This window comes from Mytilus californianus, unplaced genomic scaffold (assembly GCF_021869535.1).
Source record: "Mytilus californianus isolate M0D057914Y unplaced genomic scaffold, xbMytCali1.0.p SCAF_6, whole genome shotgun sequence".
Taxonomy (NCBI): Eukaryota; Metazoa; Mollusca; class Bivalvia; order Mytilida; family Mytilidae; genus Mytilus; species Mytilus californianus.
The window spans coordinates 82,136,520-82,164,260 of NW_026262712.1; the positions used below are offsets into that span (position 1 = coordinate 82,136,520).

The following is a 27,741-nucleotide window of genomic DNA, read 5'->3' on the forward strand; positions in this document are numbered from 1 at the left end:
AAAATAAACAAAATGACAATAATACATAAATAACAACAGACTACTAGCAGTTAACTGACATGCCAGCTCCAGACTTCAATTAAACTGATTGAAAGATTATGTCTTCATTATATGAATATCAGGCACAATCCTTCCCGTTAGGGGTTTAGTATCATACCATCATAACATATATGAGAAGAACATAACCCGTGTCATGCCAACAACTGGTTGTTAAATAAATGTGTTTAGTGCCGATGCAAAGACCCTATAAGTGAATCAATATTAACGCCAAAATATGCAATCTTTAATGACCTGACAACAGTATCGTAACTATATCCCTTCTTAATAAGTCTATTTAAAGGTTTTGTTAGCTTCAGAGGTAATTACTGACATTTTTGTGCTTTATAAAGAATATTTCCATAAAAAATTGGATGTGAAATACCTGAACGTATAAGAAGTCTGCATGTTGAGCTATATTTACGAATGATGTCCTTATACCGATGATAAAATTTAGTAAATGTTTTGACTAGTTTATGATATCGAAAACCCTGGTGTAATAATTTTTCAGTAATACATAAATTTCTCTCGTTAAAATCTTAAACATTGTTACATACACGAGCGAATCGTACAAGTTGAGATATATAAACACCGTAAGATGGTGACAAGGGAACGTCACCATCTAAAAATGGATAATTAACGATAGGAAATGAAAAATCATCTCTTTTATCATATATTTTAGTATTAAGCTTTCCGTTAATGATATAGATATCAAGATCGAGGAAAGGGCAGTGGTCATTGTTAGTATAAGCTTTATTTAAAGTAAGTTCAACAGGATAAATTTCTTTAGTATACATACTGAAGTCGTCATTATTGAGAGCCAAAATATCATCCAAATATCTAAAAGTATTATTAAATTTGTGTATCAGATGTTGTTTCGATGGGTCTTTGCTGATTTTTGTCATAAATTGTAACTCATAGCAATACAAAAAAAGGTCCGCAATAAGTGGTGCACAGTTAGTCCCCATTGGAATTCCGATAACCTGACAATATACGGAATCTCCAAAGCGAACAAAAATGTTATCTAGTATAAATTCAAGGGCATATATAGTATCAAAGCATGTCCAATTGACATAGTTTTTTGTTTATTGCTACTAAAAAATGACCTAAAAGAGTTTGAACATATATATTCACATTCTGACTTTTTAAATGCCCATTTAATTAGGTGTGTGAATTTTTTCTTAATGAGAATGTGAGGCAATGTGGTATATAGGGTAGAAAAATCAAAACTTTGAACAGATTCAAAATCACCAATATATGCATGCAATTTATCAAGTACTTCCAACGAGTTCTTGACACTCCAAAAGTAATTAATTCCACTATTTTCGAAGGCCTTATTTGAACAATTTATTATCAGGTTTTTGATTGTACCAAGTGTACTGGTAAGAAGAATAGACAATTTAGTAGTGGAACAATGGCTTGAAGACGAAATGAATCTATATTTGTAAGGTGTTTTGTGTAGCTTCGGAAGCCAATACATAGTTGGGACTTTCATTGTATTTGGTTCTGCTTGTAAAGCGGTAGCTAAAAGTTTATGTTTGTTACAGATGTCGTTTTCTGAAAATGGAGTCAGTTGGAATGTTGGTGAATTGGTGATTTCTTTTTTCAGAACCTCAATGTAAAATTTACGTCAAACAATAATAATATTATTAGCAGCTTTATCGGCCGGGACAAAAACAAATTCCTTGGCTAGTTCTTTTAGTTTATGTTTGATACGAGAAATAGGTATACAAGCATACAAGCATATATTTAACATTTATTTGACATTTATCTTCGTACCATCCATTACACATGTATAGATTCAAATTCTGTTTTATAAACCTTATCACAGGCATATGAATTATTACAGATTTGAAAGGCTCACTACAACTTGTTTACTAAATACCGACTCAGTCCGAGAAATTTTCCGAATTTTCTGTATTCTCTCTCCCGTCGATTGACTTTATTTTAGTCGCCACGATAGATTTTTCACGTGTTGCACATCGCAGTGCTGTCATTTGTCAACATGGTAGACCGATTGGGTGGGTTGCTACTTAGAAAATATTGCTCACTGTTATTCAGAAGTCCGGAAGAATCATAAATTGATTGTTAGGAGCAGTTTTGTTCAAGTTTTTAAATTCGCGATGATGAATTGGCATAGAATAATAAGATATACAATGATTTTCACATAATTTTAACAGTAAAGTCTAAAGAGTTTAGTTTCACTATAGTCTATATATAGCTATATGTAAGACGGTAGGTCTTTTCACCACCGAACACCACCGCACACCGCCGAACACATCCGAACACATTAAAATACCATATAACACACCTAAATATATTGTTTTCATCTTTATTTATATATTTGACTTGCCTTCTGAACGAGGATGAATATGTTTATACATATATATATACACAAATTAATAAGAAATAATAACAATAGAACCAAAAAGAACACAGTCTTGCAGGGCTTTTGTCAGAAGTTGAGAACAGTACACTTTCAAGTCTTAACATTTTTTTAAAATATAATTATTGTGATAATTTCACATAAAATAAAATGTTTTATTTTATTTGAACGATTTATTTCTAATAATTGAAAAGTAAAGACCATAAGATAATATACAATGAACTACAGACAATGTAAATTGTAAATCCGGAAAAAATATTGCTGGATCCGGAAGCGTTTTTTTTTAATTTTGATTCTCAACTTTAACATCACTTATGCACATAAAAAATTGAAAAACATGACAATAGGATAAAATTTTACATAATTTAATCGATGTTATTGTTTAATTGTGTAACATTACTGTTTTTCTAAAGAGTTAGTGGTCTTTTTGGGTGTGCGGTGGTGTTCGGTGGTGAAAAGACTGACCCATATGTAAGATAAACGCACCGATCAGAGACTCCAGACTATAAATACGGCAGCATTTTTAAGGGATCTGCATAGATTTTTTTCATCATCTGATTTGTTTTCTATGTATGGCATACACACAGACTGTGTACATTACTTGCACATTTTTATAGAAGTAAGCTGAGTAAAATGAACAATACATAGATAAAATCTAGACTTACAAGGAAGGAATGTTTTAAAACTGTTCTAGGAAATACATGTATTAATTTCAGTTTCCGTATAGTTACCTTCCCATTAAAATCTTAAATATTATAATAGTATGATTCAAAGTGTATCTCTGTCAGCCACTGGAATTTGGAACACTTAATCATGTTAAAGTGGAGCATTCATGCAATGAAAACTAAGGAAACAAGTAGGATTTTCCTTTTTTTAAACCATTTTAAATAAGTTTCTTCAACTCAAACGTTTGTGAAATTTGAATTTTGTCTTGCATATTGACATTAGCATGATTAGGGCTTTAAACTTTTTACATTTAGGGCAAAACAGCAAACACTGTCAAAATAATCATGTTAGTCTAATTTTGAGATGTAGTCATTAATTTTTGGAAGTCTTTCCTAAGGCACCGTCCTCCAAAACAAAAAGTAGCACAGGTTAGCTACTAAATCTATAAAATATGTACACACTGAAATATAGTTCCCCATAATTTTCATGTCTGTGTAAATATGCACATATGAAAGTTCTGTGAAAAATTTGTGTTATATCTTTTTGAGCAGTTCATTGAAGTATGTATGTCTTTAAGTTTTGTCAATTTGCAGGCTATTTTTTGTCATTTTAATTAAGGGTAATGATACAATACCAGTATGATTGACAACTGCCATGATACCAAACAATCAGAGAAAAGGTGGGGCCTTAATTACAATGTCCCACCTCCTAAAATGCGAATCATATTGACAAAATTACTAATCATCCTCAGTCTTACATAATTAAACAGACAATTCATCTCAATACACAAATACTTGACCTCATTATTGAATACACAAATGTATATATATAAAATGATAGATTTATTTATTGCCTATTATTTTTGATCTATACTACATAAAGTGATTCTATAAATTATGTCTGAAAGAAAAATGATTTAGGATAAACAAGATTTTTTCAAAAGAAAAGACAAATATGAAATCTAGATATAAAAAAGGTATTCAAGTATTAAAGGTCTATATAATACTTGATAAATCTGTGCAATCCTCATCTGTAATAAATAATATAGGTTACACTTATCAGAATTGGCAATAAAATAAGTTTTTGTCGAGCCTGCGACTTTTGTCGCAGAAAGCTCGACATAGGGATAGCGATCCGGCGGCGGCGGCTACGGCGGCGGCGTTAGCTAACTTCTTAAAAGCTTTATATTTTAGAAGATGGAAGACCTGGATGCTTCATACTTTGTATATGGATGCCTCATGTTACGAAGTTTCCGTCAGTCACATGTCCAATGTCCTTGACCTCATTTTCATGGTTCAGTGACTACTTGAAAAAAAAGTTCAGATTTTTTGTAATGTTAAATTCTCTCTTATTATAAGTAATAGGATAACTATATTTGGTATGTGCGTACCTTGCAAGGTCCTCATGCCCGTCAGACAGTTTTCACTTGACCTCGACCTCATTTCATGGATCAGTGAACAAGGTTAAGTTTTCGTGGTCAAGTCCATATCTCAGATACTATAAGCAATAGGTCTAGTATATTCGGTGTATGGAAGGACTGTAAGGTGTACATGTCCAACTGGCAGGTGTCATCTGACCTTGACCTCATTTTCATGGTTCAGTGGTTATAGTTAAGTTTTTGTGTTTTGGTCTGTTTTTCTTATACTGTATGCAATAGGTCTACTATATTTGGTGTATGGAATGATTGTAAGGTGTACATGTCTAGCTGGCAGGTGTCATCTGACCTTGACCTCATTTTCATGGTTCAGTGGTCAAAGTTAAGTTTTTGAGTTTTGGTCTTTCTTTCTAATACTGCATGCAATAGGTCAGCTATATTTGGTGTATGGAATGATTGTAAGGTGTACATGTCTAGCTGGCAGGTGTCATCTTACCTTGACCTCATTTTCATGGTTCAGTGGTCAAAGTTAAGTTTTTGAGTTTTGGTCTTTTTTTCTAATACTATATGCAATAGTTCAACTATATTTGGTGTATGGAAATATTTTATGATCTATATGTCAGTCACACAGGTTTTATTTGACCTTGACCTCATTTTCAAGGTTCATTGCTCAGTGTTAAGTTTTTGTGTTTTCGTCTGTTTTTCTTAAACTATAAGCAATAGGTCAACTATATTTGTTGTATGGAAGAATTGTTAGCTAGCATGGTTCATCTGACCTTGACCTCATTTTCATGGTTCATTGGTCAATGTTTAGTTTACTTGGTTAATGTTAAGTTTATGTGACAGTTGTAATAAAGCTTTATATTTAGGACTATCAACATAATATCAATGATTAGTAAAGAAGGCTAGACATTTCAGCGTGTGCACTCTTGTTTAATTTGTTTATGTAGAAAAAAAATCATTTTCTATGCCATTTTCTGGAAAATATTAAACATGTTAAATGATAAATATGATAAATTGAATTAAAATACACTCTTCAACTTTTAATCTTCAGTGTCAAATAATCATGTTGATTGTTTTCAAACTCAATAAGCAATTTTAGAGGTGAAATGTATACCTATATTTCAACTTACATGCCCCCAAAACAACCTTTATAGATTAATTTTTGGAGGTAATATAATTCTTAGTTAGCTGGTGGTCCCATGTCCTATAGGATAACGGATAAACTTTATTAGAAGAATCCTTATTTGGTAATTTCTTCTGTTTCTAAAGATAAAATGTAAAAGGTGAAACATGTATCAGGAAATATTATTTGGGTAGGATATGAAATTGCAATTTAAACAAATTGTTGTGCAAATTAAGGGACCCACTATCATTGATTCACATTTAGCTCATTTTATGTACTGAAAAAAGTGCTTATCTTTCTAAAGAGCTGCAGTTAATGCAATTGTCAGCAATAGTGCTATATTATTGGTTTTTTTTTACCATCCATTACCTAAAAATAATTTGAAATTATTCAAACTACTCTTCCAATCTTTCCATGAGAGATTTCCATCACTTTGATTAGATATGAGCAACAGCTTTACCCCAAAAAATATTTGGCTACAAATTATATTTGGCTCATAGCTTTTAAACGAAACCTATGTGAAATGGCAATTTTACATGTTTTAGGTTGAATACATACATGTAAATTTTGACATGTTAATGACTTCATAGTGAAAACACAAGGGACTTTTCTGAACTTAATAGTCCAGATTATATTAACATGATTAACTTGTTCATTTATCAATAACATGAAAACAAGTCCATATTCAGATATTTCTGTCAAAACTAGAAAACTAAAATGTCAGCAAAGACCCTCCTTGCTTTCATTTTTTAGTGTAAAGCACATAGTCTTTGCTGACATTTTAGTTTTCTAGTTTTTACAGAAATATCTGAATATGCACTAGTTTTCAACAGCATTATTTTAAAGCATTCTGTCTGAACTATGTATAGGTTTTGGGTATACTAAATTTGTTTTTCACTTTACATTTTTAAGGTTTTTTGGTATAACACATGTATAATTTTCATGCAAATTTGACAAGAATTCTGTAATGACCTTTTACTTTGAATTTGAGATTTATATGAAATATTAGAGACATAAAACACCTGTGATTAAACATCTCAGAAAATGTATCATGTCATTATGTGTAATGCAAAATTTTCAACTGAGGAAACACATTTAGCCCTTGTGTTTTTGTACATGTTGAGTATATGATACATTTTTTACATTCAATGGTCGCTTAAATAATACAATGTAAAAATGATATTTTTTTTTAAATTGTTACTGGTATATATACATTTGTACACATGAAATTGATAAGATCTGTATATTCTATTTGCATAGGCATTTGTAGCACTTTTCGTCATTTAATTTTCTTTTTCTTATGTCTGATAGGATCAGGTAGTGGGAAATACATGTACTTATACAAGTAGTTTTTTTAATTTTTATATACATGTACTTGAAGATGTAAATAACATGATTTATATTTCCTTGTTTAAGTAATTGTGTAAGATTTTGATTTTGTTTAAACATGTGTAAGGTTTGAATAATCAACATGATCAATTGTTTTGCTTCTCCAAAAAATTAATAATACAAGTAATTTTTTCACCACCCCTGAAAATTTCCCAAGTTTTAGGAAGTCTAAACGTGCCTCAAACCTTTTTTTCTGGTTTGCTTACAACATTTTTACAATGCTTTTTATTAGTCCAACCTTTCATCTCAAGAACTAACCATAGAAATTAGCTACACATGTACACAGATGCTAAGTCACTGTGTAATACATTCAAAAATTGTTCCCTGGAGGCCTACATTGTAAAAAGGCAGTATTTTGAAAATAACCAACAAATGAGATTTGAATTTTCCTTGAAATTATATTTTTATAAGGACAACTATTAAAGACAAGTAAACATTCTATCAGACATATGTTAGAGCAAAGTAATGAAGAAAATTCAAGAAAAGAAGAAAATATGACTCTCATACTTATTCATTTATGAAAGAACTAAACTAAAAATCACCTTCTTTTGCAGCTTGAAACATTTCTGTAAATTTCTTTAAATGAAATACCTTACTGGGACTATTCCTGAGTATACCTATTTCATCACAAAATTCAAATGTAAATAGAAATTTGATGAATGTAACAATTAAGGTGGATAGGGGTCTTCATTAATATCCATAGAATTTTTAATAATTTGTGAAAATGTAGTTTATATCATGCTTTTTTCAAAAATATAATAAAAAGTATGGGTCACCAGGCTTTTTTTCACACTTCAGGTTGTGCAAAATTGTCAGATTTTATATAGATTATGCATGGAAAACACAATTTTGTGTGATAAAAAAAGAAAACTACACCATAGAATTGTAAGATAAAGTATAGAAGATAGCTCTAATAATATGCTTTCAGATAAGAAAAAGAAAAAATGTGGTCACTGGACTCGTTTTCTTGCTACATAATAAAATAGGTAAATTCACAACGTTAACACATTCTATTACAAAAGTTACTTTATCTGAGTTATCTCCCCTTATGTCGCAAAGTTGAAAAAAAAATTAATCAAACAAAAATATTCTTTTTTTTGTATAATACAGGCGTACATATGATAAAACACATAATTTTCTATAGTTACACGAAAAGTCTTACACATGAATTACATATTACTCTCGAAATTTGCACATTTCATTAAAGATATAGACCGATTGTTATCTGCTATTTCAAAATCCAAGATGGAGGAAAACACCCCAGCTACCTTAACTTCCAACCGTGTGAGGGCTGAACAGCCAGTCAAGGTCGTTAAACATTTCCAGTAGCTACCTTAAGATATATATCCCGAAAATATATATTTTTGAGTAATTTATAATATACCAGTAAACTTGTTGAACAAGATTTTGCTTCTTTAGTTATAAAATTCATTCAACAATTAGATACAGTTTTATTTAGAAATTATTTTGTCTTGTTTGCTTTTAAGAATAATTAACAATGTTTATTATCATTATTTTATTCCGTTCAATGCACATTCACAATAAGGAAGAGAAACCAACAGCTGGAAATTCTTTAGCTATTAAAAGTAAACTTTGACCTAAATAATAACAATTATTTTTATAAGAGTAATGTCCCTTGGAAATATTAATTATTTGGAAAATTGCATTGTAAGCCCTATCAGTTATTGTCCTGTAAGCATGGTAAGAATCAATATTGTCCAATCATGGCATGTCCTAAACTAATTTAAACATCATTTGAACATGGTACATGTAGACATAAATATTTTTTTTTTTTTATTTTACACATTTCTCGGTCATGTCGGTGTAAGGATAAAATGCCATCCCATGTAAAAAAAATTATTTTAGAATGTGCAATTTTTAGAGCATGGCACAAAAACTATTTCTTGGACTGATCTGAAAATTTTATTTATCATGTTTATAAACTATCTAAACATGCTAAAAGTTCCAAGTTATTTTATACATTGTTATATGTTACACATGTTTTGGGGTTCTAAATTATAAAAATAATCTTTATAATTTGGTGCACTTTTCTGGATATATCTTCACTTCTTCATCAGATACATGTACACTTAATCTAACATTTGGAAGCCACTGATGTAAAAATACATTGCCACATTAGGAGCTATATAATCAAAAGTAACATAAAAATAATACCCAAATTCACCTAAAGTAAACTTTGCCTGAGGGAGTTGGAACCTTAGTTTCTAAATGATATCTTAATTTATCAACTGGGAATTTATGAAAAGTATGTTGTAAATCATGTCAATACTGGAGCACTGACTGCTGAGCTGATGATACTCTTAGCCACCAACAGTCTACTAGCAGAGGTACAGTGTATCGACCCAGTGCTACTAAGAATAAGACTATTGTAATTTTGTGTGTCCAACCTTTACAAGTCTCATTTGGCATGTAGTATTTTTTTAAGCTGTTGAGCATGATGTGGGGAAATTATTGTAACACATGATTTGAAGGATACGTAACAAAACTGATCATTTTGAAAAATGAAAAATGAAATATATTCTAATTGAATGTTTTTTAGTGAACAGTGAGGCGAATTGCAGAAGAATAGGCTTTATAGAACAATGCTTTGGAGCTTCAGGACAGGTACGTCATACAAACAGTCAATGTACATATAAATATCTATACAAAATTTTGACTACCGGTATTGTGGATTCATTGTTATTCGTTGGATACCAATTTTCATGGATTTCATGGTTAAATGTTCAATGAAGTACAAGTTTTTTATAAACTTATATATGGGGACTTATACAAAACCACCATATCAAATATCCACAAAAAACAAGGTATTAAATAAAACTGGAAATCAACATCAAGTTTAGAAAACCTCCATTTCTTCTTACTGCTTAATTTCATGATGTTAGTTAGATTATTTTTTAATTTGATGTAAATATCATGTTTGTCCTTTTAGTAGATTTTTTTCAAATGCAACCTATTTATTATGATTTAAAGACATATTGTGCATTATAACTTACCTTAAGGAATAAATTGCAAACAATTGATAGTATGACTAAACCTTTTCATGTTATGTAAACATGAAAACTTTGGAACTAAGCTTATTCCATGCATGCATGGACGAAGGCAACTAACGTTAACGAAGTCCATGCTTGTAGGGACTAACACAATAGACTTAGTCCATGCATGCATGAGCTAAACTAACTTTGTATAGAAATTTGAAATTATTCAATTATTCAAGCAGACTTAGTCCGTTAACATTAGTTGCCTTTGTCCATGCAAGCATGGAATAAGCTTAGTTCCAAAGTTTTCATGTTTAAATAACAAGAAAAGGTTTAGTCATACTATCAATTGTTTGCAATTTATTTCTTAAGGTAAGTTATAATGCACAATATGTCTTTAAATCATGATAAATAGGTTGAATATGAAAAAATCAACTAAGAAGAAAAAAATGATAGTAACATCAAATTAAAAAATAATCTAACTAACATCATGAAATTAAGCGGTAAGGAGAAATGGAGGTTTTCTAAACTTGATGTTGATTTCCAGTTTTATTTAATACCTTGTTAAAAGTACAATCTTCATTCAATCCACAAAATTGGTACTCACGAAAATAAATGAACCCACAGTAGTACAAACAAATAGATACAACTAATTCTATAAATAATTCCAATTATTGCAATGAACATGATGAATAGACTCTGCCAAAAATAAACAAAATTGTTGGTTGTTTGTGTTGTGTTGAAATCAAAGTAAAACTTTCCTGATTTACTGCATTCAGTGCACAGCTTTACTTAAATCATCTTTTTGAGTGGTTATTAAGAAATTCGCTATAAGTTTGAGATTTTGTATTTATACTCTGAAGAAAGATCAAACTACAGGTTAAAATTTTGAGCACATTTACTAAAATCTACTGTTGTTTTTAGCCCCTAGCATTGCCAGGAAGAGCATTAGTAGGAGAGGGTGTTTTAACAAAGATGTGCAGAAAGAAACCAAAACCTAGACAATTCTTCTTATTCAATGATGTTTTAGTTTATGGTTCCATTATAATCAGTAAGAAAAAGGTAAGTTGGTTTGGCCTTCAAATTTGAAGTGAACATTTTTATATTTTTAAGATCATTATATTAGACTTGACAATACATCAGAATTGGAAATGACAGAAATAAAGATATACAATAGAAAGAAAAGAAATGTACAAGCAAACACCAGTTAACTTATCACTCGAGAGAAAAATTAAAAGGGAATTTAAAATTTGGTGGACACATTTTCACCCATGCAAATTGAATAGGAATACCCAGTATCTACTTTCCAAAACATTATTTGACACCTTCAACAAGTTACAGTGTTAGTTTTTAGTGCCTACCTATTCCAGATCTTCCGATACAGTTTGTTTCTGGAATGGATAACAATTGATCTGAGAGCATGGTAGTAATGCTTAGATCATCAGAAACATTAACATCATGTTCCATGATGTTGTGATGAAAATATGTGACTAATATAAAAATCAGAAGATATGGATTGATTGCCAGTGAGACAGCTCTCTACCAGAGACCAAATGATATTGAAGTTTACAACTATAGGTCACTGTACGGTCTTAAACAATGAGCTAAACCCATACTGCATAGTCAGCTATGAAAGGCCTGAAATGACAAATGTAAAACAATTCACCAGTGTAATCACAAAACCACATCTTGTACATATTGGGCATTCCAACACTAAAAATGTAATTTTATCTTTTTCACTTAAAGAAAGTTTGATAAAGGTTTTTGTCTTGCCTGCGACTTTGTCGCAGTATGTGAGACATAGGTATTACTATATGGCGGTGGTGGCGTACACTATTTGTTTAAAGCTTTATATTTAAGAAGGTAGATGACCTTGAATCTTCATACATTGTATGCAGATACCTTATGTTACAAAGTTTCCGACTGTCATATGTCCAAAGTCCTTGACCTCATTTTCATGGTTCAGTGACTGCTTGAAAAAAAGTTTCATAGTCTACATGTCCATCAGACATGGTTCACCTGACCTTGACCTCATTTAATGGATCAGTGATCAAGGTTAAAGTTACATGATTAGGTCTGTTTCTCAAATACTATAAGCAGTAGGTCAACTATACTTTGTGTATGGAATGACTGTATGGGTACATGTCAGTCTGGCAGGTTTCATCTGACCTTGACCTCATTTTCATGGTTCATTGGTCAATGTTAAGTTTTTTGTGGTTTGGTCTGTTTTTCAAGTACTGTAAGCAATAGGTCAACTATATTTGGTGTATGGAATGGTTGTAAGGTGTATATGTCTGTCTGACAGGTATCATCTGACCTTGACCCCATTTTCATGGTTCATTGGTCAATGTTAAGTTTTTTTGTTTTGGTCTGTTTTTCAATTATCATAAGTTATAGGTCAATTATATTTTGTGTATAAAAAAATTGTAAGGTGTATATGTCTGTCTGACAGCATTTATCTGACCTGAGTTTCTGTGATGTGTTTAGTTAAACCTTTATCTTTAAGACTTTCAACATAAAATCAATGGTCAGTAAAGCAGGCGAGACATTTCAGTGTGTGCACTCTTGTTAAATTGACTGCAAAAAATTGCGGCCGTATAATGGTATGGCGATGTATATGTCGATTTTGTCCAAAGACATTTGGTTTCCAGACAATAACTTTGGTATAAGTGTATGGATCTCTATGAAATTGTACCACAAGGTTTCATACCACAAAAGAAAGGATGGGATTGATTTTCGGGGCAAACCTTTTTCTGGTTTCTGGACAATAACTTGAGTACAAAAATGTATAAGTGTATGGATTTGTAAGAAATTGTACCACAAGGTTCCGTATCACAAAAGGAAGGTTGGATTGAATTGTTACAATTGACCTATAGTTATGGCTGTAACCATTAGGAATTAAAAGCCAAAAAAGGGTAAAAAACAAACAACTTTTTAAACTTTGTTTGAATTGCTTATTTCTGAACAATTTTAATGGGGTTTAAATAATCCTTGAATATTGGGGTGCTTTGATATGCTTAATCTAACCGTGTATTTAAAATTTTGATTTTGGGCCGTGTTTTCAATTGGGTTCTAATAAGGGTGCAAAATTAAACTTTGATTGATTTAAATATGTTGAATCTGATAATGTATTTAGATTTTGGATTTTGGGCCCATAATTCTAATTGGTCCACATCAGGGTCCAAAGGGTCTGAAATTAAACTTTGTTTGATTTCAACAAATATATCAATCCACTTCAATAATAGTTTAAACATTTCCTACATATACTTAAAACAATTTCCCCCATATTGACATTTCTGTTCAAAGGGAAATAACTCAAACCTCAATTTAATGATAATCCACTCTAAAGCACACAATATTAATGTCACCTTTTGATATAACTTTTCATAACAATTTTAACCACAAATTCACAAATATAATCAAACAGTCCAACCACTTAGAATTACAATTCCATAAACCACAATTACCAATTCATGCCCATTTTCATGCCACAATTTTTATGCCCTACCTACGCAATATTATGTTTTTCGATCTGTGCATCCATTCGTCCATCTGTTCGTCTGTCCGGCTTAAGGTTAAAGTTTTTGGTCAAGGTAGTTTTTGATAAAGTTGAAGTCCAATCAACTTGAAACTTAGTACACATGTTCCCTATGATATGATCTTTCTAATTTTAATGACAAATTAGAGTTTTGACCCCAATTTCACGGCCCACTGAACATAGTAAATGATAGTGCGAGTTGGGCATACATGTACTATGGATACATTCTTGTTTCCCATACTATTATCCTATTTTGCAAAATAATTAAAAAAATCTTCAGTTCATTATAATATAATTTTATCATCCTTTTATTTTAGATATAGTTTTATTCTCCATTTCATTTCCACTACATCATCCATTCCTTACACTGCTAAATCATCAATATTAATTCTAAATGATAACAGTTTAACAATGTCAAGAAAAATTGAATTTCCTTACCTTTCCAATCATCCAAAGTCAGTATGTTTATTCAATCATTACCTGATGAAAAATAAACCTCAACTACCATACACATCTATCTGTACACCACTTGTAGCAATATTCAAACACAAAAAAATATTACAATTACAGCTTAGACTAAATTCCTTTATGGAGCATTTTAAAAACTTAACTAGTATTGTATTCTGTAACAGCAATTCTTTAAGCAAGTGTTGGTTGCACCTAAACAGATCATGAAAAATTGGTCAGCAATGGAATATTAGAGATGTTAATTTGTAGTGGGGACGGAACACTTTTTTCATAGTTGTTTAATGTTGATTTGTTCCATAATTGGCATTTATAAGGCAGTCATTATTTGGACAAGTGGTTTTACCTTTTGTACAAGTGAAATTACATTGACACTTGAATGAAGGGACAATTTGGTTAAAAAATTAAATGTCCATTCCTGAAGTTAAAACTGAGTACAAGGAACTTGAGCATTTTTTAGGAATCAACAAATTGATATTGACTTACATGTTTAATACATATAATTTTTTTATGTATTATTTTTGAATAATAGTAACTGCAGTATTTAAAAGAAAGCATGACATTTATTTTTAGATTTTCGATGTATAATAGGTGTTTGTCCTATCTTATTAAAATTGAAGCTTTTAAATGCCTCTTTCTGATATGTCATGCATGCATCAAGGCAATCTGATTAGAATTTAATCCTTTTATTGCTTATGTATTATTATTTTCAGTATAACAGACAACATTTGATATCACTAGAAGATGTTAAATTAGAAAATGTAGATGATGAAATGTGTAAGTTTAATACAATTAATTAATGTACCTCTAGTCAGAAGGAAAGGGGTATACTGATTTACGTCTTTCTGTCTGTCAGTCCATGTGTCTGTCCCTTAAAACTTTGTTTGCATTTTTCTGAGGAACCAAAAATCAGAGCTTCCTGAAATTTGGTATCAATATTCATATGAGCACAGTATACTGTATGATGCATTTTCAGATTCATTGCTCATCAAATTCCTTTAAATGAAAAACTTATATATTCTCAGACATAGTCACCATATATGAAATCATCTTCAAAAACCATGAGTATGGAATTTGGTTCACAGCAAATAATTATAGAATATTATCTTTTCTGATTCTATTAATTTACCAGGAAATTGTCTTAAATTCCCATTTAAATTGTTAAGTATATCAGTGAGCCCATTACAAAGTTTTGAATTAATTTAGTGGTAAAATTGTTAAACTTTTCTTCAAGGTAGGTCATACACAACGTCAGGAACAGGTATTTGTTATTTGGTGTGTTTTATGTATAGTGTGCTGTTAACATCCTTTTGTTACTTGTTTGTGTGTAGTGTAGTGTGTTATTCTGTTAACAGTTACATGTACTTCAAATATTTAAAGAACTGTTCAATTTAAAAAACATTATTGAATTTGCAATTGGATATTTCCTTTAACTGTTACATTACTATATGATTTGAGTTGATCATTGAAGCATTTATATTCTTTGTTATTTTTAAGATAAAAAAGTTTTAATTTCAAAAAACTTTCTTTTCAATATAAGGATTACAGACTGAAGCTTGGTAGCTGTACTTCTAAAAGTCAACAGATGCAAATGAACAATTTACTAGTTGAGTGACATTTAAAAAATAAATGTTAGTCAAGAGCTTTACAAGTTGAGTGACATTTAAAAAAAAATGTTGGTCAAGAGCTTTAATGCAGGCTCCTAGAATAAAATTATAGTATATACCATTCAAAAGCTCAATATCTGTTAATTATGGCTTGCCCTGGTCATCAAAAAGTTGTACTAGGCAATTTCTGTTAAATTAAGGTTATACATTCCTAAATTTTGCATCCGTAATGTGCCAGTTAACCATGTTAACTTCATTTAATTAAACAAGACAACATACAGGCACTGAAGATACATAGGTTTTGCCACAGTACCCCGGGTTGGCATTGACTATTATATTTATCAACTTGAGATACTGATAATTTTATACATCTTGTAATAATGTTATATAATAATCCAGTCATTTAACCGTGTACAATGGTGATGCAGTTGAAAAAAATCTAAAATACAATAAAGTTCTCCAATGTGTTTAGAGAATTTTATTTTTTATAATGTTTTTTTTTTACTATCTTTATAAATTCAAATTGAAAAGGTTCTCTATTTCTTTAATTACCTCTTTCATTTGACTTTATAACTAAAAGCAGGATTCCAATTTGTGTTATCTCCTATGTGTCACTTTTGGGACATGTATTTTTGCATTTTTGAAATCTTATTTGACTAAACATGCTAAATACAAGTTTATTTTAGCAAAGACCAGTTAAAAATTTCTCTTTTGCAGATATTGGTATTTTGGGCAATTGTATGAATTTTTATTTGCTGTTTTCATAACAATTTGTGTGATTGTATTAAATAACTGATTTCCTTAAAATACCATTAAATAAAGGATTCTATATTGTTTGAGGTGGTTAACAAATGTATCACAAAGGAATTTTTTTTCTCTTTACTGGATTTTCTTCAATCTTTAAGGCATTTTTTTTATCTAAAAAGATAGTATTAATATTTTAAAGTACATTTGCTTCTTGACAGTCAACCTCTGTTCTAAAAGTTTTCTGATATTATTTTATTATTTAGAAGACAGAATATTTAAAACTGCTGATATCTTGTAAAATAAGAAATTGTCTCTTCTTGAACTTTGACCTTAACTTGATTTTACAGAAATTGCACAGTATGATTATTTGACAACCATTCAAAAAAGATAGTACAGATAATATGGTTTCAAATTGTATTTATGATGTGGAAGTATGTTAGATGAGTGCATTCAAACTGAAATTATGTGACTATTGTTAATTGACTGTCCAGACCAAAAACAAATAAATTGAACAAGCCTAACACTTGAAAGCTCAAAAATAGCATGCAGATTGAGTATATTCTGATATTATCTTTTTAATATGTACGTTAATGTTATAAAATGTAGACAACTTGTTGAGAATTTGGGCAAGAGCAAGCCTAATTAGTTTACATGAACAGTGATGAATAACTGAAATGTGTTTAGTTATTTACAGGAAGGGATAGTTGATGCATATGTGCACCACACTGTTTGAATTTTTTTTTTAGGATTCTTATATAAAAAAAACTGTTCTGTGAAGAACATGAAATTAACATGATTAAAACGAAATTCATGAAATGTGTATGCTATTTTTGAATTGTTATAGTTTTCTGTTTTATCAACATTTCTGTAGTTCTGTGATATTCATTTCCATCCTTTTCAATTAATCATGGTTACTCAGGTTCTTTGAAAGGAAGGCCTGTTTTCAAAGAATATTGTAACTTTAATTCTCACTCTGTACAAGATTCTATCACACATATTGAAATAACAAATAGATACAAGAAATAGATGTAACCTTTTTAGCAGCTTCCTCATGATTATAACATACATGAAAAGTCCGGATAACTGCCGTTCTTATTAACTGTGTAGTAGTTCCATACTTAACATTTTGCATCAGTAATGTCTTAGTTAACTTCATGTAATTAAATAAGACAATGTACAGGTTTTGAAGATTTATATATTTTACCACAGAACCCTGGGTTGGAGTTGACTATAATATAACTTGAGATAGTGTTTCTTTCCTGGAAAAAGGAAAGTTTATTTCCTGGAAATGCTTGTTGGAATGATTGATTTCTAAATAATTTGGTGATTTTATGTTTCAATTTTAATTCAAGGATCTTTATGGTAATTTCTTAAACATTTTTGTTTAATATATTTTCTAGAAAGACCTTGAATAACGACTTGTCCTCCAAGTCATTGAATTACTTTAACAAAGTTGAATGCATAACATTTTATTTCCAGCATTTGCAAAGAATATAAAGTCAGAAATTACATAAATGTTTTTACTTATGCTCCGAAAAATCAATAGGATGAATATTCATGATATTGTAATTTTTTAAACTTGCTCTATAATTTTTACTAGTAATATTCTATGTCACTTTTTCCTAGTAACATTCTACTTCATGTACAGGAGTTGTATTGATCAAATTATCATTATTGTCTCTTGTTGAAAATTCACAGTAAAAATGCACTTATTTAATTCTGAATTTCGATAGATGAAGGTTTCAAATTGCATTGAATTTCTTATTTTATGTAATTATATTTTTAACATGTTTTTTCTTATGCTGCCAGACGTTAAGCAAGCAGCAATCAATCAACCTTTTCCACCTTGAATAGTTATATTTTCATTGTATTTCCAGCATTAAGGAATGGCTGGAAGATTATCAGTCCAAGTAAATCCTTTGTGGTTTATGCAGCTACAGCAACAGAAAAGTCTCAGTGGATGTCCCATATAAGGAAATGTGTTAATGATTTGTTACTTAAACGTGAGTTCATTATGGAATAAGGTGAAGTCTTTATTTAGACAGCAACCCTTTAAGCACAACATGACAAGAAGTGTAACATTTCATGGTCAGTGTACAGTTTTTAACAGTCTGTATTTTAGGTTTGAAATGGATTGAAAACAATTGTTAAAAAATACACTTACTTTATTGAATTGAACAATGGGTTTCAGTTTTAAAACATGTTTTTAATTTTTTGATTTGACACAACATTTTTATAGAAAATCACTTTTTAAAAGTTGTAAAAAATGTACAAAATTGTAAACTATGAACTGTGAATGACATGTCAGGGGAAAATGAAATGACAAAATTAATAATTTATGTATGCCTTTCAAAATGACATAGTTTGTTAGTCAAAAAAGGTGTATTTTTATATATACCATGTAAATTTGAAGTAATATACACTACATTTCTTTTTTACCGTTCTTTTTGATGTTGATATAATTTCAAAAAACATGTGAATTAATCGAAAATACAATCTTAATTAAAATTAAATCCTGCAATTTATATAATTAGAGACTGTAGTGCTATCTTTAAAGGGAAAGTTTATTAAGATATCATTTGGAAATTATTTTTTTGTTATTGAACTGGGTTGCTGTCTCATTAACACAACTGCAGATCTCCTCTAGATGCTTTTTATACGCCCGTCAATTTTTGACGGGACGTATTATCGTATACAAATGTCTGGTGTCCGTCTGTCTGTCTGTCCGGCGTAAACATGTTGCACCGTAACCTGAGAATGACTTATCCAAATTTCATGAAACTTAACATAGTTGTTTCTTATGATGGTCAAACGATCTGTATACTTTTTGGTGAAAATAAGATTAAAACTTTTTGAGTTACGGGACTTAGTAACTAAAACAGGTGTGTGTTTTTTTGCACATGTCGCGCCGTATCTCAAAAACAATTTATGATTATTGCTTAAAACTTTGCACACTTCTTAGTTATATTAATCTTAAGATCTGTATACTTTTTGGTGATGATTCAAAATTTTATTTTAGAGATATTGAGTATTTTGTTAAAAAAGGGGAGGGGTTTTTCCCATGTTGCGCCGTATCTCAAAAACAGTTTATGATTATTGCTTAAAACTTTACACACTTCTTAGTTATATTAACCTTAAGATCTGTATACTTTTTGGTGATGATTCAAAATTTTAATTTTGAGTTATTGAGTATTTTGTAAAAAAAGGGGGAGGGGTTTTTCACATGTCGTGCCATATCTCAAAAACGATTTATGATTATTGCTTAAAATTTTACACACTTCTTAGTTATTTTAATCTTAAGATCTGTATACTTTTTGGTTTTGATTCAAAATTTTATTTTTAAGATATTGATTTTTTTTTTTTTAAAGGGGGGTTTCACATGTCGCGCTGTATCTCAAAAACTATTTATGATTATTGCTTAAAATTTTACACACTTCTTAGTTATATTAATCTAAAGATCTGTATACTTTTTGGTTTTGATTCAAAATTTTTTTTTAGAGATATTGAGTTTTTTGTAAAAAAAAAGGGGGGTTTTTCGCATGTCACGCTGTATGTCAGAAACTATTTATGCTTATTGCATAAAAATTCACACACAAGACGACGGGCGTATCATGCGCTCATGACGCAGCTGTTTATTGTTTATTTATGTTGTTGGGTTCCTGTCTTATTGGTGTTTACCCTATATCTCCTTTTATTCATAGTTATGAAAGAAAAATTCTGCAAAATCTTTATAAGTCACTTAATGATGTTAATGGGTTTTTTTTTCATAAAAAGGGGGAATAACACAGAACTCAGAGAATGATTCACCAGTTTGGGTACCAGATTCAGATGCTTCTACTTGTATGCACTGCAAGAAATCACAGTTTTCATTGATCAATAGAAAGGTAGGCTTGGTGTCTATAAATGCTAAAATAGTTAGTTTTATCCTTAAAAATGAATACTATCTAAAAATTACACATATTGCTTAGACAAGACATTGAAATTGTAGGATTAGGGCAAATTGTTTTTAAACTTGTTGAATTAATCAGCTGAAATTAGGTATATAATGCTTTTTTTTATGACAACTTAAAAAAGAGTTAATAACTAATTAAACAAGAGATCTTTGCTAGTTCCAAATACTGTTTATCATTTTTTTGTTATAAAAATAACACTTCTAAATATGGTGCAAATTTTTTTTTTATCATTTACCTTTGTCATGTTCATTAAGAATGCCTAAACCCCAAAAATTGAAAGCCAGGGATTTATAAGTATTTAAAAAAAATTAGCTACAAGTTTAAAAAGGACCTTAAGAGGGGTACCCAACACTAGATAGATTTGGCTCATTTAATTTCCATAAAATTAAAAAAAAATTACTTTGACCTATTTACAAAAATATAAATTTCCGAGAAATTTGAACAACACAATTTACATGAATAATTTCATTAGACATATAGCAGTTTGACAAACACTAATATTGATCATTGAGAAGCTTGATTTCTCTTTTCTTATGGTATGTGATTAAAACGTTCAGCCGTTGCAGAGAGAATTGGAACCTTAGTTTCTTAATAATTTCTAAATTTATCAACAAATAATTTAAGAAAAGTATGTTATAAATCATATCAGTACTGAATCAATGACTACTGAGCTAATGATATCATCAGGGACTAAAAGTCCACCAGCAGTGGCATCTACTCTGAGGTAGAAAATAAAAATAACACTTTATAAATTTGGTATGTCGTAAGCCCGTTTCTGGATTTACCTTTACCAGGAAGGCTCTAACAACAAAATTGTAAGCCAGGGATTTATAAGTACTTAAAAAAGTGATGAGCTATATGTCTGAAATAGACCTAGAATAACCAAATCCATTTAAGGTCTGCTTTGTCCAAGGGAGTTGGAACCATAATTTCTTAATAATTTCTAAATTTATTGATAGACAAGATAAAACTGTATGTTGTAAATGTTATGGTTGAAGTAAAATTGGTTGACAATTGTTTATTTTACAGCACCACTGTAGGAAATGTGGCATGGTTGTTTGTAATGCCTGCTCCAATCAAAAATGGTTGCTTCCCCAGCAGTCATCACATCCTCTGAGAGTATGCCTTACTTGTTACATGCAGCTTACAAAATCTAAAAATATGACAGGTATGCACTAAACAAGATAAATTATACAATCTTTACAACAGCCTAGGTGAATGCCTTTGATAATTTTATTGCAAAGATATGAAAACTCTTGATAAATATGGTCATAACTAAAAAAAAAAAAAAAAAAATTAATAATTTTGTTTGTTTGAATTTATATTAAATTGTATTCTACCTGTATAATCCTTATTGGTACATAATCCGCACACCTTTTTTCACCATGTGAATTCCTATAGTCAGGACCAGAAGAATTATCATCCACATCTATCATCTAGTATGATAATAACTGCAGCTTGGTTACCATTCTCTTTGGCTTAGGTTATGGATTACAGTTCAAGGCAACAGTATAACTCTTTTTAGGTGTCATTTTGGAAACTGATTTTATCTACCAAAATGGGGACATTTTATAATGAATGCCTGCTTGGGTTGGAAATTTACGTATCTGCCATAAATTAATTTTGATTTGAACAAGGAAGATCGTCCAAATATTGTTTTATTATTGTCGAGCCTGTGAAATTTATTTTGCGAAAGTGAGACAGCGATCCTAGATTCCGTTGTCATTGTCGGCGTCAACATTTAGGTTCAGTCTGTGGTTAAAGTTTTTTTACAAATATTTTCTAAAGTATTTAAAGACATTCGTGTGTAAAGGAATTATTGACCATTTACTATCTGTATAGGAGTAAACTTGTCACTGTACCATTTAATAGAGGATATTTCCATTCTTAAAACACTACACATATATATCATATGACTTTTTTTTGATAATTTAATGCCTAGAGTAAGTCTCTATCTGTAGTTATAGGAGTGGCATTTGCCACTTGTACATGATGAGACATTAATGACTGTGGATTCATTTATTTCTGTGCATGGGTACCAATTTTCATGAATTGAGGAAGAATTGTACTTTCGTGGATTCTTGATTTCATGGTTTTGCTAAAGTCTGAATACAAGCCTTCCGTCTGTTTCAGGAGTGACACCTACCCCTGTACATGATGATACATCAGGAGAAGATACGTCTGATGAGGAGGATGATGATAGAACAGATGGAGCAACAGGAGAGGCACAAGATGATGTAAGTTTGTATACAGTTAAAGTCACATACTGTTAAGATGGTTTTTTTTCCCTGAAGTTTAAATTTGGCAATATCTTATGCAGAATTTATTCACAAGGTTTTACTTTCGTGTTTTTCTTGTTTTGTATCTGATTTTCCTTTAACATTCAAATTAATATGAAGGAAATGTTTTCTGCCATTTTAACTTGATTGCCCAATAAGCATAAAAATACACCTGTGGCCAAAATTTCCCATTTTACTGTAGTTAGAATAGTGTTGAATAGGATAAAAATGGGTAACCAATGAGTATATTGGGAAACAGTTAACTCAGCTAACAGCAGTGATAAAATATTCTTTGCATTTTATTCTCAAGAATCCTATAATCTCAGGTTAAAGAAAGATGGTGAATGTATCTCTTCCATATTATGCTCATTGAGTAGAAAATGGTTGGTTTTTTGTCTCACCTTGACGGAGTCAAAAAGTGAGACATAGGTATGCTGTTTCCGGCGACAGTGTCAACAATGTATTAGTTTGTGATTAGGTCTAGTTCATGGTGAACCACTAGTGGTAGGTCAATGATATTTGGTATGCAGTTGTATTAGCATTGGCACATCTCATTTCCATGGAGATTATTTTGCCCTGCCCCTTCAGTCAAGGTCTATTGACTTTGAAACTTTGCTTAGTTTACATGTATAAGTTTGTGATTAGGTCAGCTTAGGGGGAACCACTAGTGGTAGGTCAATGATATTTGGTATGCAGTTGTATAAGCATTGGCATATCTCATTTCCATAGAGATCATTCATGGTCTATTGACTTTGAAACTTTTGCCTAGTTTTCATGTATTAGTTTGTGATTAGGTCAGTTTAAGGGGGACTGTTAGTGGTAGGGCAATGTTAATTAGTATGCAGTTGTATAAGCATTAGCACATCTTATTTCCATGGAGAATATTTGACCCCACCCCCTCAGTCATGGTCTATTGACTTTGAAACTTTTGCTTAGTTTACATATGTATTAGTTTGTGATTAGGTTCGTTTAAGATGAACCACTAATGTTAAGTCAATGATATTTTGTATGCAAATGTATTGGCATTTGTAAGTTTCATTTCCATGGAGATTATATAACCCCACCCCCTCATTATGGTTCATTGACTTTGAAACTTTTGCATAGTTTACAAGTTAATGTTTGTATTTAGGTTTGTTTAAAGGGAACAACTTATGAAAAGTCAATGGTATTTGGTATGCAGTTGTATTAGCATTGGCACATCTCATTTCCATGGAGATTGTTTAGCCCTGTACCTTCAGTCATGGTTCATTGACTTTGAATATTTGCATAACTTACATGTTAAAGTATTGCTATTTTAATTTCAACATTTGCATTATCAAAATAACAAAAAGGTGAGACATATCTCTGTGTTAACAGTTTATTTAAGTAAGGAAAGGATATCTTGACACTTTAAAATTAGTTGATTATTGAGCCTCCCTGTAATCTATCTATATTTTATGTTATTATATCTCAGTATGTTTTCTCCATATAAAAAAGAATGAAGTATTTGTGCTATTTCATTCCATAATCATCTCACAGATCATTCACCAGTCAAGGACTATTAACAACCAGTCGATAATTTCAAAGACTATAAACCAGGTTTTGTGTTTTACAACCATATGTCCTGAATTGTTTTACATTTGATTGAAATGACTTTATTGACTATTCCTGTTGCTTGAACTTATTCACATGGTAAGATAAAACACTGAAATAACTGATAACTGTGTCTGCCATTGACATTTTGTAAGTCTGTTTTCAAATTCATAAATTACTTAGCAGGAGCAATGTTTGAAAAAAGATAAAAAATCTACATGAAAAATTACATTTTTATACAACTTAAACATAATGAATGTATGGTATGGGTATGTTGTCCTCCTCATCTATGAATTATTTGTTTTTACAGATGTATATGTTTAGTTACCAGCAATGATATGCATGGAAGTTTTAGCACAATGATCCCTGCTTTTGATTACTGTAAATTAAATACATACAAGTAACACAAAAGCAAAAAACTACTTTCTGTTTGTGCATCACGTGCATGTATATATATATATGTGTGCGCTTTTTCCAAGTGCGGTATTTTGGATTTCTTTGAAAATTTGTGTTTTTCTGTATAATAAAACATTTAAGGACTGCTTAGGAGGATAATGGAAAGTTTGTTGTCCCTTCAGTACCATATATTACCCTCATCTTCAACTCAAGCAATAGTTGATATATTATGACCAACAAGCTTGCTATTACAAAATGATGTGTATTTGTATAACCATAATTGTCATGTAAATTACATAAATTGTGCATTGTGCATGAATCTGGTATTTGTAATGTCATTGTTAAAGTAATATTTTGATTTGGAGTTATCTTCCTTTATACACAATCAACTATATCTCCAATTCATAGTATTACCTTCCAATCCTTACTAAATTGCAATGTTTTATTTTCAGTTTCCACCGCAAAATAAATAACGCAATCTTAACCCTTCAGTGCTCACAAGCATTTTGATTCTCAATAGTTAATGGACTCTTCTTTATCTTTTCAGACTTTTACAGCATACGATGTGATAAACTGAAATGAAATCATCTCAACTGATACAAGACCACCGAAGAACACAGATAGAATAATCAGGAATTATTTTGTATATGAATAACAGTCTTATAACTCTGTCTGAGACATGTGGATTCATTTTGTATTGCTTTATGGAATTTATAAGTGCTAAAAAACTCCAATGCAATGAATGAAAACAAATACCATAACTCAAACAATTTGTATGGTGTTGTTTTTAATAAATTATACAATTTTCTTGTGAAGTAAAGTTTAAGTAGTTGATTGTGACTTATCTTTTAACTTGATTAAGTGCCGGTCTTTGTATGAATAAGACAATTTAGAAGAATTTCAAAGCATGGCTGAAAAAAACCCACTGATCTAACCATCCTATTTTGAAGTTAGCTGCTCTCAATTGTTAATTGCTGGTGCATTTCAACCAAATTATATCTTGAAATACCAGAACAGGAAAAGAAAACAAATGCTATATTTGTGCACCATTATACATTTTGAACTTGAGCAGGTTTTTGTTTGTCATGTTTTCACCACTGCCTGATTCTTAGGTAGATTTGCACTTAAGTTCTGACGTTTCCTGATCTTTTGCTATCATATATTTACCAATTATATGTAAATTACCCACTTGTCTCAGCAGAATTATGTTTATACACAGTATTGAACAGTACTGATATAAGTTAATGTTATCATGTAAGTATCTTTGAAGTTAGATAAACTGTCTTTTGAATTGAATATAAAAGAGTAGTTCAATGCAAAGTTTTGTAGAACAATGTAGAAGATGTCTTTTAACAAGAACCCATATTTATTTTTTGCTTTTTAATCAATATGTTATGTAAAGTGACATGTTTTTTTTTATTCAATTACTGAAAATATTTTAATGAGCACCTTCATTTGCTTGAAAAAATATACACCTGTAAATTAAAAAAAAATGCGATGTTTGTAATATTGTGAAAATAACGATGGGATAGGTTTCCCAAAAATAAAGGTTTTCCTTTTAAATTTTAATAGCATTATTTGTATGCAGAATTATCTTAAATTTTAATAATTTATGTCGCATTTGTGTCCATTGATCAACAATCCCAGTAATAAATGCATGCAAACATTTTTGAATTCACAGTACTGAGGATTCATTTATTTTTGTGGGTACCAATTTTCGTGGACATTTGATTTCTTTGATTTGCCAAAGTCGGTAAACAACCTTATAGAAAATGTGTAATTCGTTGAACATTTAAATTTGTGGTTTACCTGTACTCACAAAATCCATGAAAATTTGTATCCCACGAATAATAATGAATCTACAGTACCTGAAATTTCATAATTTTTTTATGTTCTTAGTTCAGATTGTTGAGGAGTTCTACATACATTTAACATGTTTAACTGTTCTTGTGTAAAATCATCTTTTCTATTGATAATTTAATTTTGTTTTTTTCTAGAATGTTTAGAAATCTATCTTTTAAATCAATCAATAAGAACTCTACTGCTTTGTGTAACTAGCTTTTACTGCAGTGAAAATATACAATTTTGCTAGAAAAGTTATTGTTAGCAGTTCTTCATGAAATTTAATTTTGTCAAACTATTTCTTTTATAGTTCTCTTAACTTTATGGGGGAAAATAGGGGAACAAAGGATAAATGCTTATACACACAATCAACAGTGCCTAATGATAATTAATGATACGTTGTGGTAAACATCAACCTATTTTTTTTGAAATGGTAAATATTAAGCTTGTCTTTTGCATCCTACAGACTTAATTCCAAGTACTTGTACAAGTCATATTTTTATGTGAATACATATTTTTCTGTGACTACACAATATTTATATGGCTTCATCCAAATAAAGTTTCCTTATTTAGGTACATTAAATGACCAAGAAAAGTGAAATTGTTATGTTAAAACAATACCCTTCAAATGTCTGTAGATATCGTAAGTAGCAAAAACAGGCTGCATAATTTTCTTCAAACGAAAGGTAACAGCATTAAAAAATTATCGATGGAGGATCATTAGTCCCTATTATTATCACAAGCTACAAATTCAAGCTGGACAATTTTTGTAAATGGTTAAATAATTGTATGAACAATTATTCTATTTGGACAATGAACAATTTAAATCTTCTGGATGAGTTATCATAAGCCGCAAAGGTAGGCTGGATAATTTCTTCAAACAGATAAATAAATACATAAATAATTACCCAACAAAGATAATTAACCCCTATAATTATTACAAATTATACTCAAGCTGGAAAATTATTTTTAAAGTGTTCTGAAAACCATGGGAATTTCTTTTTTTATGTTTACTCTATATCTATATATTTTACAAACCTTCTCTTTCAACTTTATTGATGTATAAATGTCTCCCCTCATGATGCCATTAACTGAGTGATGTTAACTTATGATGAATGTGGTCTGTGGTAATGGGCCAGATTACAAAGAAAGTTCCATTTTTCATGAATGCTAAATATAAGGAAAAATAAGAGAAGTGTCTGATTTTTATAATGATTTTCTAACAAGGGACTATTGTGTATATAAAGTCAGACTAAATTCCAGTAATCTTAATTTCTGTTTTTAAAAGCTCCACTGCTTTAATGGCAAATAATTTGGTTAACAGTATACATGGTATAAAGAATTATTTGAAATTAGTACACTTAGCCT

General features: G+C 30.3%; 1 protein-coding gene across 3 annotated transcripts; it reads left to right on the forward strand.

Moving 5' to 3' along the window:
* The first annotated feature begins 2,020 nt into the window (after positions 1-2,020).
* Positions 2,021-26,715, forward strand: LOC127705849 (pleckstrin homology domain-containing family F member 2-like). 3 transcript variants are annotated; one of them, XM_052210200.1, is made up of 10 exons: positions 2,021-2,057; positions 9,539-9,603; positions 10,899-11,036; positions 14,691-14,754; positions 15,212-15,238; positions 18,209-18,334; positions 20,106-20,215; positions 21,314-21,452; positions 22,418-22,521; positions 25,079-26,715. In XM_052210200.1, exons 1-10 carry the CDS (start codon positions 2,042-2,044, stop codon positions 25,106-25,108), a joined length of 819 nt encoding a protein of 272 aa, XP_052066160.1. In that variant the 5' UTR covers positions 2,021-2,041; the 3' UTR covers positions 25,109-26,715. The 3 variants fall into 3 exon arrangements, with proteins under 3 accessions (XP_052066160.1, XP_052066162.1, XP_052066161.1); XM_052210201.1 differs by lacking the exon at positions 2,021-2,057 and adding an exon at positions 2,076-2,229; XM_052210202.1 differs by lacking the exon at positions 15,212-15,238.
* Positions 26,716-27,741: the final 1,026 nt, after the last annotated feature.